General features: G+C 50.8%; 1 protein-coding gene across 1 annotated transcript in view; it reads right to left on the bottom strand.

Moving 5' to 3' along the window:
• The window catches only part of CD8B (CD8b molecule), a 46,841-nt gene extending 35,166 nt beyond the window's left edge, over positions 1-11,675 (bottom strand). Inside the window, 4 exon segments of the mRNA XM_010378424.2 lie at positions 2,712-2,801; positions 7,767-7,845; positions 7,847-8,127; positions 11,538-11,675. Coding sequence (XP_010376726.2) covers positions 2,712-2,801; positions 7,767-7,845; positions 7,847-8,127; positions 11,538-11,580 — 493 coding nt within the window. The 5' untranslated portion in view covers positions 11,581-11,675.
• Positions 11,676-13,012: the final 1,337 nt, after the last annotated feature.

Consider the following 13,012-nt stretch of genomic DNA (forward strand, 5'->3'; position numbering starts at 1 on the left):
CTCCTGAGCTCTGGATTCGCACTCTGCTCCTGAGTCCGTGGTTTAGAAATGGTCCCCAGCACCTAAGGGTGTTGTCTCAGAAACAGCCCTAAGCCTCAGGGGCGACCCCTTCTTAGTGGCCCTATGGGTTTTATTCATGATAACAGGCTTTGAGGTCTGTGTGGATGCCCCACAAGCTCTTAGTGCCTGGTGTATAATTGCATCTCATTTAATCCTGCATCCCTGTTTTACAGACAAGGAAACAGAGGTTCATAGAGGCTGAATCATATTCAATGTCTCATAGTACAGGTAGTAGTAGACAGAGATTCAGACCTAGGCCTGTCTGACTTGCCACTAGGCTACACTGACCCAGGGCCGCTCTCCTCAGTGTAACATCCACCTACTTTCCCCACACCCATCCTTAGCCCCACTCCACTTGGCCACCTTCACACACATCCGGGTTATTCTTAATAACCTATTAATGTTTGGTATGCATTTTGCCATGGGATTTTACTGAGGGTTGGTACAAGAAACAATGCAAGAGGCCAGACACAGTGGCTCACGCCTGTAATCCCAGCACTTTGGGAGGCCAAGGCAGGTGGATCACCTGAAGTCAGGAGTTCAAGACCAACTTGGCCAACATGGTAAAACCCTGCCTCTACTAAAAATACAAAATTAGCCAAGCTTGGTGGTGGGCACCTGTAATCCCACCTACTCCAGAGGCTGAGGCGGGAGAATCACTTGAACCTGGGAGGCGGAGGTTGCAGTGAGCTGAGATCACACCAATGCACTCCAGCCTGGGCAACAGAGTGAGACTCCGTTTCAAAAAAAAGAAAAAAAGAAAAACAGAAAAAGAAAAGAAAGAAAGAAAAGAAATTATGCAAGAAATCTGAAGCTCTTTGTTTTTGCCATTATTTATAAAAGTGTGGCTGAGTGTGCCATCATTCAGCTGTCCTTACATGAAGATGAATGGGGCAGATGGCTCCTAGAATTTAGCACCAGGATGAAGGTTTCTTCTTTTGTGCCAGGTTGTTTCTTTCTATCACCGGGGTTGGGGTGCCATACAACTTGGGGTCTTCCGTTTGTTTAAACTGATGTTGCTGGGTTCTCCAGAGCCGTAGTACACAACCAGTTCTTGCACCCTCATCTTAGTGGCTCTATTGTATTTGCATTTTATATCCTTTTTATTGTAGTTTGCCTGAAATCATTTAGGTGAAGGGGTCAGGGCATGGGACTTTATAAAATAAGGTCACTCTTAAGCTCCTTAAGACTTTACTCTTCTGTACATTGGTTCTGATTTTCTTTTTACTGTGACCTCATGTGATGGCAGCTTGCCACCCCGGTCTCCCAGATCCTATTCAGTACCCTCCTCGATAATTTCTGGTACTTAAAACTTTTAAGACAAAGCAAACTGAGCAGTGTGAGGCAGTGCTCCTGGGGCTGCTTGTGGTTTGTTCTCTGGGTAGCAGCAGATGGCACTTTCTGTTTGTCACCAGTGGCTTTTGCTGGGCTGAGGTCAGTATTTTTCCAGAAACACGTTTGGGCTGATGGGTTTAAGGAAAGCGTGTGCGTGGGCATGTGTGTCTGTGTGTGTGTGTATGTGCATACACTCCAGCTGAGGTGTCTGGTGTAGCATAGAGAAGCAAATGTGTTCATTTGCAAACAAGCATGTATTCATGAACAAGCACATACTATGTATTAGGTCCTCTGTTAGGTATTAAAACTGGAAACCTTTTTTTTGAAACAGGGTCTGGCTCTATCACCCAGGCTGGAGTGCAGTGGCAGGATCTTGGCTCCCTTCAATCTCCACCTCCCAGGCTCAAGGCATCCACCTCAGCCTCCTGAGTAGCTGGGACTACAGGCATGTGTCACCACGCCCAGCTAATTTTTTAATATTTTCATAGAGACAGACTTTCACCATGTTGCCCAGGCTGGCCTCTAACTCCTGAGCTCAAGGTGATTTGCCCATCTTGGCCTCCCAAAGTGCTGGGATTACAGGTGTGAGCCACCACATCTGGCCAAAACTGGAAAAGTTTAAAGTGCTGGCCCCTTGAGTAGATTTTTTGTTTGTTAACAGCTTTATTGAGTTATAATTTACATATAAAGTCCCCTTGTTTAAAGTGTACAATGTCATGGAGTTGTGCAACCATTTCCATAATGTAATTTTAGAACATTTAAATTCCCTTAAAAAGAAACCTTATATCCATTAGGAATCACTCCCCATTTCTTTCCCAAGCCCCCAGCCTTAGGTAGCCACCAATCTACATTCTGTCTCTATAGAGGGTCATATGCTGAATATTCCATAATCATGGAATCATATAGTATATGGAGTTTTGTGACTGGCTTCTTTCACTTTATTCTTTATTATGACCAAGCAATATTCCACGATAATAAATATACCATATTTTGTTAATCTATTCATTAGCTGGTGGATGTTTGGGTAGTTTCTACTTTTGGCTAGTATGAATAATGAAGCTGTGGACATTTGTGTGCAGGTGTGCAGGTGGAGATCGCCTCCATTAAGCTTTGTCCAGTAGCAGTTTACGAGTCTGTCTCCCATGAGACTGTGAGTTGCTGTCACACTCAGCATCCTTTCTGACCCTAGCTTGGGCCAGGGAGATAGGCTCTAGAGTTAACACTTGGAAAGTGCCTGGGGAAGAAAGGAGGGGAGGGAGGGAGGGCGAGAGGACGTCTGCCTTGTTTCTGAGGGTGCAGAGAGATAGGGAACTCACCTTTCTGGGTCGCTGGCCTGGGTAACCGGCACACTCTCTTCTTGGGGGTGGACTTCTTGGTGGGCTGGGCAGTGGTGGGAAGGAAATCAACTACAGAAAGAAAGCAAGACACATATCTTAGCCAGGTGAACACCAGGTGGACTCAAAGACAAAACTTTGTCTTATGGCCGGGCGCGGTGGCTCATGCCTGGAATCCCAACACTTCCAGAGGCCAAGGCAGGAGATCATTTAAGCCCGGGAGGTTGAGACCAGCTTGGGCAACATGGTGAAACCCCCTCTCTACAAAAAATAAAAAGTTTAGCCAGGCTTGGTGGCAGATGTCGATAGTCCCAGCTAACCAGGAGGCTGAAGTGAGAGGATCACCTGAGCCTGGGAAGTCAAGGCTGAAGTGAGCCATGATCACGCAACTGCACTCTGGCCTGGGCGACGGACCAAGACCCTGTCTCAAGAACAAACGAATGAACAAATGAACAAAATTTGTCTTACATCCAAGTACTGAGGTCCTTATGACTGTTCCCCAGGCTGCTACAGGGCCTGAAGGACACATAGCAATAGAATATTTGATCTGCTTTCTCAGTTCTCAGATGTTGGGAAAGGGGTGGGGGCCTAGGGATGGGGTTCAGTTTGGTGTCCTGGAGAGAGGAAGACACACAGACCTGAGCAGAGCCTACATCCCTGATTTTTGTTGTTGTTGTTTTTTTGTTTTTGAGATGAAGTCTCGCTCTGTAGCCCAGGTGGAGCACCGTGGCACGATCTTGGCTCATTGCAACATTTGCCTCTTGGGTTCAAGTGATTCTCCTGCCTCCGCCTCCATAGTAGCTGGGATTACAAGCACGTGCCACTGCACTCGGCTAATTTTTTGTATTTTTAGTAGAGATGGGGTTTCACCATGTTGGCCAGGCCGGTCTTGAACTCCTGACCTCAGGTGATCCACCTGCCTTGGCCTCCTGAAGTGCTAGTATTACAGGCACGAGCCACTGCTCCCAGCCGACCTACACCCCTGATTAACCACTGTGTGATTTGGGACAAGTCATAGTACTTTTCCATGCCTTGATTTCCTCATCTGCTGAAATAATAATTGCCACCTCCTTCTTAGGATTATCTGAGAATTAAAGGGACAGTGTGTCCAAAAAAAAGATTCCGTAGACGTGGCTCCACCTGGCCGAAGACCTTGTGCCCCAGGGTTGGATCGCCCAGGCTTTGGCACAACCAGACCCTCCGCCCAACTCGGCAATCTCTAAGCATGTGGAGAAAGCTCATGGAAGGGAGGGGGTGCCCTTTTCTGCATGTACAGTACCAAGCAGGTGTCATATCTGGGGATTTGTTTTCCTTCTCAGGTGACCCTAAAATATATATATATAATATCAGAGCTAGGAGAACGTCAGTCTCAAACTTTAATTTCAAAGGTGAATGCCAGAGACAAGGGGAGCTGGCCCCTGCAGCCCCAAGTGGTGAGTGCTGTGTGGGAACCCCAAGCCCCTGTCCTGACTCCTGGATGGGTCACCCCTCTCCTTCATTCTAACCCACTGACCCCTGCTGAAGTGTTGGGACAGGGCAGCAAGCTGGCACCCAGAACAAAGGAAGATAGCTGTGGCTCTGATGCCTGCTGGGGATGAAGGGGGCGCTGTTGGCCAGAGTCCAACCCTTGCCTTTGTGGATTGAGGAAACAGACCTCTCTGCACTGATTTTCTCCAAAATGGTAGAACAGGGAGTAAGAAGACACCATGAACCTAAGCTCTAGGTTCAGGGGGACAGAAAAAAAAAAAAAAAAAAAAAAGAAAAGAAATATTAAGGCCGGGCACGGTGACTCACGCCTGTAATCCCAGCACTTTGGGAGGCCGAGGCGGGCGGATCACCTGAGGTCAGGAGTCCAAGACCAGCCTGGTCAACATGGCAAAACCCCGTGTCTACTAAAAATACAAAAATTAGCTGGGTGTGGTGGCACATGCCTGTAATCCCAGCTACTTGGGAGGCTGAGGCAGGAGAATCACTTGAACCAGCGAGGCAGAACTTGCAGTGAGCCGAGATCATGCCACTGCACTACAGCCTGGGTGACAGAGTGACTCTGTCTCAAAAAAAAAAAAAAAAAAAAAAAAAAAAAAAGGTTGGGGGGTGGGAAGACAGGCAGGGGAAGCCCACAGATCAGTCATTTTTGGGCTGGCATCTTCTATATAGAAGTAGACATTTTAGCCCCTCACCTCTCTGAGCCTCCTCTGAAAAGTGGAGAAAACACGCTGTTTGTCTGCTTCAAGACATTGACGGGAAGAAGCAACTAGAATGAACGTGCACTAAGCTCCAATCATGTGCAGGGAGCAGTGCTGAGCCTTTCCGCGTAAGTTTACTGAACACAACAACTTTTGGGGCAGGCACTATTGTCCCTATTTTATCCAGGAGGAAGCCTAGGCTCAGAGAGCTGAAATAATGTGCCCAAAGTTAGACAGTCACAGGATGCTGAGCCAGGATCTGCACCAAAAGACCTTGATTCTGGAACCTGTGCTTCTCATTCTGCCACACTACCTCATGTACAAAGGTTTTCTGACAAAAAGTTGAACACTTTAGGTCCACCCAAGGCCCTAGGTCATCAGAGTGTCAAGGGCAACTATTGTAAGAGGAAAACTGTCATCAGCAGGGTCTTGGAGAGCATGCAAGGAGCCTGGCCTTCTGTTGGGAGTGTTGCCTCCTTTATTCCTCATGGCCCTAGAAGTAGTTCTGTTTGACTTATTTTCTATTCGAGGAAGCAGGGACTTCTCTCAGATGGTCCATAGTGAGCCCAGAGGGGAGCCAGCTCTTTAGGCCCTCAGTGCCTTGGCTGGGCACCACAGCCTGGGTCTGGTGGGAGACTCAGGTTGGGGGACTGTTCTGTTTTAAATTCATCTTGCCTAGAGCCAGGTCCCCCTGGATTCCTCCTGAGCCCCCAGTTTAATCTCTCCCTCTCCGTCCTTAAAAGGAATATAACTTTGAGCCTATGATATACTTAAGGGCCTGAAAAAGGCCCTGTCTTTCCCCAGACACTTTCTCAACCATCCCAGCTTTGTCCTCTAAAAGGCCTTTCTTGGGTGAGAAGCTCGGTTTTGGTTCTGAAGAAGGTCTCATTGCAAGCCCTGGGGAGAAGCAGGTTTGGCTGCAAGCCAGCGCTGTAAAGAGGCATTGACATTCCTGCAGTGCTGGGAGGTGTTTGGGGTTTGGAAATACAGAAGTAAGGAGTGAGTAGGGTTGGCGTGGAGGTGGTGGGAAGCTCTGGAAACTAACTGTGCTTATTCCACCCTCCACCTTCTCAGACCCTGAAATCTCATGAGTGGAAAGGTGTGGGGCTTACAGAGGCAAAAACAATAAGCCAATGCCAAAACCCAAACCCCAAACCCCAAACTCCCAAACTCCCAAAGTCCATTTTTCAATATGAAAATCAGTGGACCCCCACGCAAAGGGATGCCTCAGCTTCTTGCCTGCAATAGTCCCTCCAGGCTGGCAAGAGGTGGCGGGGCATTACTTTGGTTTGTGTCTTCCTAATCGTGCTGCTGTCCCCAGCTGCCCCTGCACTTCCTCACACTGGGTGGTCTAATTTCTGGGTCTCCTTGTGGCTTTTAGTGCCCTCAGGTGAGCAGGAAGCAGGGCAGTGGGAGCCCTGGAGGGGGTTGGCTCCAGCCTTGGGCCAAGCTGGAGGTGGGGCTAGAGCCAGAGCCAGGTGGTGAGGGTTACCACCACAATCCCTCCCCACCCATAGCTAAATGCCTTCTTTCCAATACGGTGGCCACTCACTGCAGGTGCTGCTGAGCACATGAAATGTGGCCAGTCTGAATCGAGATGAGCCATATGTTTTATGTAAAATGCTCACTGAACACTTAGTATGAAAAATGAATGTAAAATATTTCAGCAATAACAGATGAAAATACAGTTAATAAATTGAGTTAAATATATTATTTAAATTAGTTTTACTTGCTTTTTGCTTTTTTAAACATGACTAAAAATTTAGAATTTCATCTGTGGCTTGAAATGTGTGTCTGCTGGACTTGCTGACTTAAGTCAGAGGTCTGCAGCTTCTCTGGGATTAAGTGGGTCATGCAGGCCATCAGCAGCCCCATGACACTGAAGAGAACATTGAGGCCCAGGGGAGAAAGCGTGGCAAGTTTGCAAGCAGAGCTGGGCCTGGCTGTCTCCTTACTACCTTCGACTCAGGTATGAGTTCAAGCCATAGACCCTCACAGAGAATATAAGGGTACCTGCCCCTCCACTGCCCCTAGAAATGCCCTCACTGGGTAGGTAAGTCAGGGCAGTGAGGGCTTCCTCTGCCTGTGTGCACACTCTGTGGGGATTTCTAATACCACTATAAGGCCAAGGGACTCAGCCCAATCCAGCCGTAGCTTTGGATGTCCCTGATGTGGCCTGAAGGACAGCACTGCCCTGTCCACATAAGAAGCATAATGCCTGGCCAGGCATGTTGGCACACGCCTGTGATCTCAGCACTTTGGGAGGCTAAGGCGGGTGGATCATTTGAGGTCAGGAGTTCAAGACCAGCCTGGCCAACATAGTGAAATCTTATCTCCACTAAAAATACAAAAAATTAGCTAGGCATGGTGGCTCATGCCTGTAATCGCAGCTACTCGGGAAGCTGAGGCAAGAGAATCACTTGAACCCGGGAAGCAGAGGCTGCAGTGAGCCAAGATTGCACCATTGCACCCCAGCCTGGGCAACAGAGTGAGGCTCTGTCTCAAAAACAAAACAAAAAAAAAAAAAAAACAAGAAAAAGAGAAGCTTAATGCTCATCTCTGACTCTGATCCATCTCTTCCAATTTCACCTTATTCCCATCTAAGGTGGTTAGGTAATAGACCTACCTTCCAGGTTGGTTGGCAGCATTAAGCGAGCTAGCTATGTAAACACTTGGAGGGGCTTGGCCTGGGTAAGTCTCCACGTGTTCTTTCTGTTATTATCAGCAGCAGTGCTGTTAGTCACGGCTGCAGAGTGGGGCACACTGAAGCATGGTGGTCCCAGTGCCTGGCACGTGCCTGGCACACAATCGATGCTCAGTGCTCATTGATAGCATTGAGCCTGCTTCTTACCCACACTCAGCTGAGTTCCCTTTCCGAAGGTCAGCTCGGGGCTCCCAATGACCATGCAGAAGTAGATGCCACTGTCTTCCTGGCTTCACGCTTGTGAGATTGAGAATGAACCGGCTTGCATCCCGAAACACAGCTATCTTCTCCTGTTCCACCTCTTCACCATGGACAGTCCCTTTTGTGGAATCCCAGAGGGCCAGGAACTCGTGGTGACTGTCACTGCTCGGGGCCTGGCGCTGTCTCAGCCAGTAGATGCGCATGTTACTGAGGGAGATTTTAGCCTCGCAGGACAGCATCGCCATTTTGTTGGTTTGCACCTTTATGTATGCAGGGGTCTGCTGGAGGACTGAGCTGCCACGGAGAACTAGGAAAAGCCAAGAACAGAGACATCGCACATTTTCCTAGCCACAGTTGTGGGACCTCGCAGTCACACTGAGTCAGGTGTCAAAGGAAAAGCCGTGGAAGAACCTGCCCAGTTACTGGGTCCAGGGACTGTACTGAGCGCAGCTGTTGGCTCCTGGACTCAGAGCTCACAGACCCCACCTTCCAGGAGATCATCTGGAAGGCAGGTGTTTGCTAAGTTCAGCTTTACAAAGGTACAGGGGAGAGAGCTGCCATTTGTTTATTGAGTACTTATATGCCTGGCCCTTGCATAAAGGAACTCAATGAAGCCTCAAACTGGCTTTGGAATTTTTTAAGACATGGGGTCTTGTTATGTTGCCTAGGTTGGAGTGGAGTGGCTATTCACAGGCACTATCATAGTGCACTTTAACCTTGACTTCCTGGGCTCAATCTATTCTCCCACCTCAGCCTCCCAAGTAGCTGTGACTATAGGCATGCACCACCACACAAGGATGAATTCAGGATTTTTACTCCTCATTACACAGATGAGGAAACTGAGGCATGAAGTTATTTGTTCAGCCTAAGAGTGAAACTCAAGGATTCGAAGTCTGAAGCCAAAGCTGATTGCCTTTTACCTCCCCTGACTGCCACTGGATGTATAGCCCTTCGGTGGGCTCCAAACTGCCGAAGGAGACCCAGGACAGGCTGGGAGAGGAGCCCAGAATCACAGCAGAGCATGTGGCTAGCCTGTCCATTGCTGGACAGCAAGGGCGGACAGCAAGGGCAGACAGCAAAAAGAGCTCACTATCCCCTGGTAGGTACAACTATAGCCCATGATCCCCGAGCCCAGCTACTGATGGGTCACTGGATCCCTATTCCCCAGTGGAAGGACAGACACCCCAGAAGCAGGGCTGGGAGTTCATCTTAGACTCTGACGAGAAGCACCCAGCAAGCAGGGGCTTGTTCATGAGGAGCTAGAGCAGGACTCACAGACCCGGCCCTGAACCCAGCCTCTGGCCGTGCCAGCTGTGAGACCTCAGGCCAGTCACCGAGCCTCTGTCTTATGAAAGGAGGGCAGCTTGGTGCTGTTGTCCTGCCTGCCTCTGAGGGTTGGAAAGAAGTGAAATGCTGTCCAAAAAAGCACACTGCAAACTGTATGGCCATGTACACAGGTAAATACTGTTCCCATGTCTCATATCACAGGGCTGTTACTGGAAGTAAATTAAATCTCAAGGAGAAGGATCAGAATGGGTTCCATTCACACCAAGGCTGCACAGCTTCCAACGAACACAATCTGACCTGGTGAGCCCTTCATTTTGGCTGTGGAGCAAAGGGAGACATTGCAGGCCAGGGCAGAGATGCAGGAGTGGGGAGGCACAGAGAGGACACAGACCTGGGTAGGCAGAAGAGGCCAGAGGGCATGCGTGTGTGCCCAAGAGGAGCCGGCTTACTGAGCACCTCATGTTTAAAATCCTGCCTGCACTTGCGGCTAAGGCTCTGTGGCCCCATAATGGCCTTCTCCAACACTGATGAAATGAACTTTGACTTTTTGACTTTGCTCCTGGACCACTCTTAGCTTTCGCTTGCATCAAGAATGAAATGATGGGGCCGGGTGTGGTGGCTCATGTTTGTAATCCCAGCACTTCCGAAGATCGAGGCAGGAGGATCACTTGGGCTCAGGATATTGAGACCAGCCTGGGCAATACAGTGAGACCCTGTCTCTACTAAGAATACAAAAATTTTCCAGGCATGGTGGCATGTGCCTCTAATCCCAGCTACTTGGGAGGCTGAGGCAGGAGAATTGCTTGAACCTGGAAGGTAGAGGTTGCAGTGAGCCGAGATCGCACCACTGCACTCCAGCCTGGGCGACAGAGCAAGACTCTGTCTTGGAAAAAAAAATTATTAAAAAATAAAAATAAAAACAAGACGGAAATGATGCCTGGGGCACAAGTGGCTGCTGGGCTTCCTCTTGTCTGCCCAAACACCACAGTGCTGTTCCAGCAGAGCAGAGGTTTTTCCTTGTTTCGGGTCGCTGACTTCTGGGGGGAGTTAATAAGAATCAGTAATGCCAGTTCATTGAGCTGTGCCTGGCATGGCACATACATTGCCTCGTTTGATCCTCACCAAATCCTGTGGGGGAGATACTGTTTTGCACCCACTTTACCCATGAGGAAAGCAAGGCTCTCAGGAAGTTTAAAGATTGCTCAAGGTCACACAGTGATCCAGATTCAAACCCAGCTTGTGGGACCCCAGAAACTGACTTGGAACCACTGAACTGAAGAAACCTGCAGTCCTCTCCCGAATGGCGATTATGGGCTCATGAGCACACAGTGGGGCTGCAGGTACACAGGTGCCTGAAGCCCTTCCAGGAAAACCCAGAAGACTCCTCTAAGAGCAAGGCCTGGGCTGTGAGTGTGCATTTCCTCTCCTGGCTGAGACACACCCCGGCTCTTCCCGGGGCCCACTTGCTTTTTGTCCTCTAGGAACTGAATAATCAGGGCTGTGGCCAAGTCCCTGCTGTGTGCTGGACACGGAGCCAGGCCTCACTGCCTGTTCCCCTCGAAAACCCAGGGATTCCATTATCAGAGGTACCTGATGTTTCTAGATCCATCAGTAATGACTTTAGTGCGCTGAATGGCCTGGGCTCTTTCTGTTTATGATATTGCACTCACTGGGCCAGAGTCCCGGGCTGCCAGGCCTTGTCACCCTCTGGCGGGATGACCAGCTTGGGCTTTTTGGGCACGAGAGTAAATCGACCAGTTTGGGCAGCTTTCCGGGTGTGCGGAGGCTTCTTCCAAAAGGCAGTCTGGCTGGACTTATTCAGAAGGACAATCTAGACGCCCCATCCAACTCCAACAACCCAACCTCCAGGCTGCATCCTAGGGAGCCACGCTACCCATGACACCTAACACCGGGGACACCAGAGAGAACGGGAGCCAGAGGGAACATCCTGCCCTAGCCCTTCCAGAATTGGGAGCGCCCGATGTTTGTCTGATTGTACTACAAACACTTCCCCGGAAGTAATAAAAATGTGTCCACAGGACCCTTGGCCTGGCCAACCTTCCTCGGAGCACATCCTGCGGGGACCCTGGGCAGGAACCTGTTTCCTTCCCCTCGTGACCTCCGGCGTCCCTCTCTTTCCTTCCCTCACTCGCTCCCCTTTTCACTGCCTCCCCTTCTCCTGGGTCCAGGCTTTTGCGGGGAGGTGACCTCAGTCCAGGGACTCTCCGGCTCCCCTGGGTAATGCAGTCCGGGGGTATTTTATTTCCACCCTTAGGGACCGTGCCTGCCAAGCTGCCTCCCGGGTGCCCTGCCGCCGCGGCCTCTACGCTGCACCCTGCCAGGACCAAGGCCAGGACAGCCGCTTCTCACCTCCCGGCTCAGGTCCCGGGAGCGCAGACTCTCGGGCAGCCCGCGCGCCGCCCGCCTTACCTGCCAGCTGCGCGGCCAGGAGGAGCCACAGCCGCAGCCGCATCGTGGCGCGCCGGGTACACCTGGCCCCGAGGGCTCGGCGAAGACAGTCGCGGCTGAGGTGGGTGAGGAGCCGGGCCGGGCGGGGCGACCCGGGTCGGGGAGCTGGGGCGGGGGGGAGGGGGGCGGGCAGTGAGGAGGGCGGGACCGGGCACGGTGGAGCGGGAGTCTTGTGTTGGGGACCGCGAGGTCTCCGCCCTCATCCTCCTCGCATTGCAAAGGTCTGGGCTGCGTTTCCAGAGCCCACCAGGACCCTCCGCTTTCCAGAAAGGAGGTGACACCGCCGGCTTCCCCCAGGCAGCTGCATGTGTGTCATCGCCCCCTGCCCCGGGAGGTGCTCAGGACAGGGTTGTGACCCCGAGTGACAGTCGAGGCTCAGAGAGCTCAGGATGTGTAGTGCATGGTGGAGCTGGCCACTAACTCGGGCCATTTCTTGTCTGTTTGAGTAGTTATTGAGGGGTTCCTGCGTGCCCCGGGCTGGGCTGGGCCTGGAGTCAGCAAGCCCCAAGCCTTGCCCTCCCTTGCCAGGGAGGAAGGAAAGGTGTGACACTGACGGAGGTAAGCTGGGAACTGGAGGTGCAGAGAAGGCCCCGACCCTGTTTGTAGGTTGTGGGGGTGCAGCAAGACCTAGATCTTAAGAATTTCGAAGGACTGTGACAATCACTGGCTGCGCCCTGCCGGCGAGTGCCCTGGGGCGGGTTCTATTTGTTGTGTGATCCAGCCCTGGTGGGGAGATTTGTGAGGGGAGACCTGGCTCAGGCTGCGTCTTCCTGTTGAAACCGGGGTTAGCAGAAAGGGCGTTGGGGAGGTCCAGGGAGAACTGGGCATGCGGCCTGGAGGGGAGAGGGAGCCCTTGGAGAGCTGTGGGAGAGGCCACTTGCAAATGTCAACAAAGAGTCAGCCAGGCAGGCCCATGGGTTACCCTAACAGCTTAGAGTTTATCAGAGAGGAAATGGCGTGTCCCCTGAGAGCTAAAGCAGGCAGCGGGGCAAGGACACTGTCACATTTGGTCTCCACATCCAGTATTCTTTCCATCCCACTCTTGCCCCAGCCCCTCTGCCTATTGCTGGTGACAGAGAGTTCAAAGGCATCACAGAGCTGGGTGCAAAGAGTTCAAAGGCACTGGGGGAAAAGAAGTCACGCAACCCAGCCAGAGGCTAGAGTCTCCCTGGATACTGCCTTTGCTCCCAGGCTGAACTGGTGAGGTCTGGATGGACACAGATCTGGGGAGACCACACATTAGTGTGAGCTTTTTAAAAAAATTGACGTGAATTTCACATAACACAAAATTAACCATTCAAAAGCATATAGTCCAGTGATATTTAGTACATTTACAATGTTGTACAACCACCACATCTATCTAGTTCTGAAACATTTTTATTTCCTCAAAAGAAATCCCTGCACCCATTAAGCAGTCACTCCCTATTGTCACCTCT

The sequence above is a fragment of the Rhinopithecus roxellana genome, chromosome 17, assembly GCF_007565055.1.
Source record: "Rhinopithecus roxellana isolate Shanxi Qingling chromosome 17, ASM756505v1, whole genome shotgun sequence".
In the NCBI taxonomy this organism is placed as follows: domain Eukaryota; kingdom Metazoa; phylum Chordata; class Mammalia; order Primates; family Cercopithecidae; genus Rhinopithecus; species Rhinopithecus roxellana.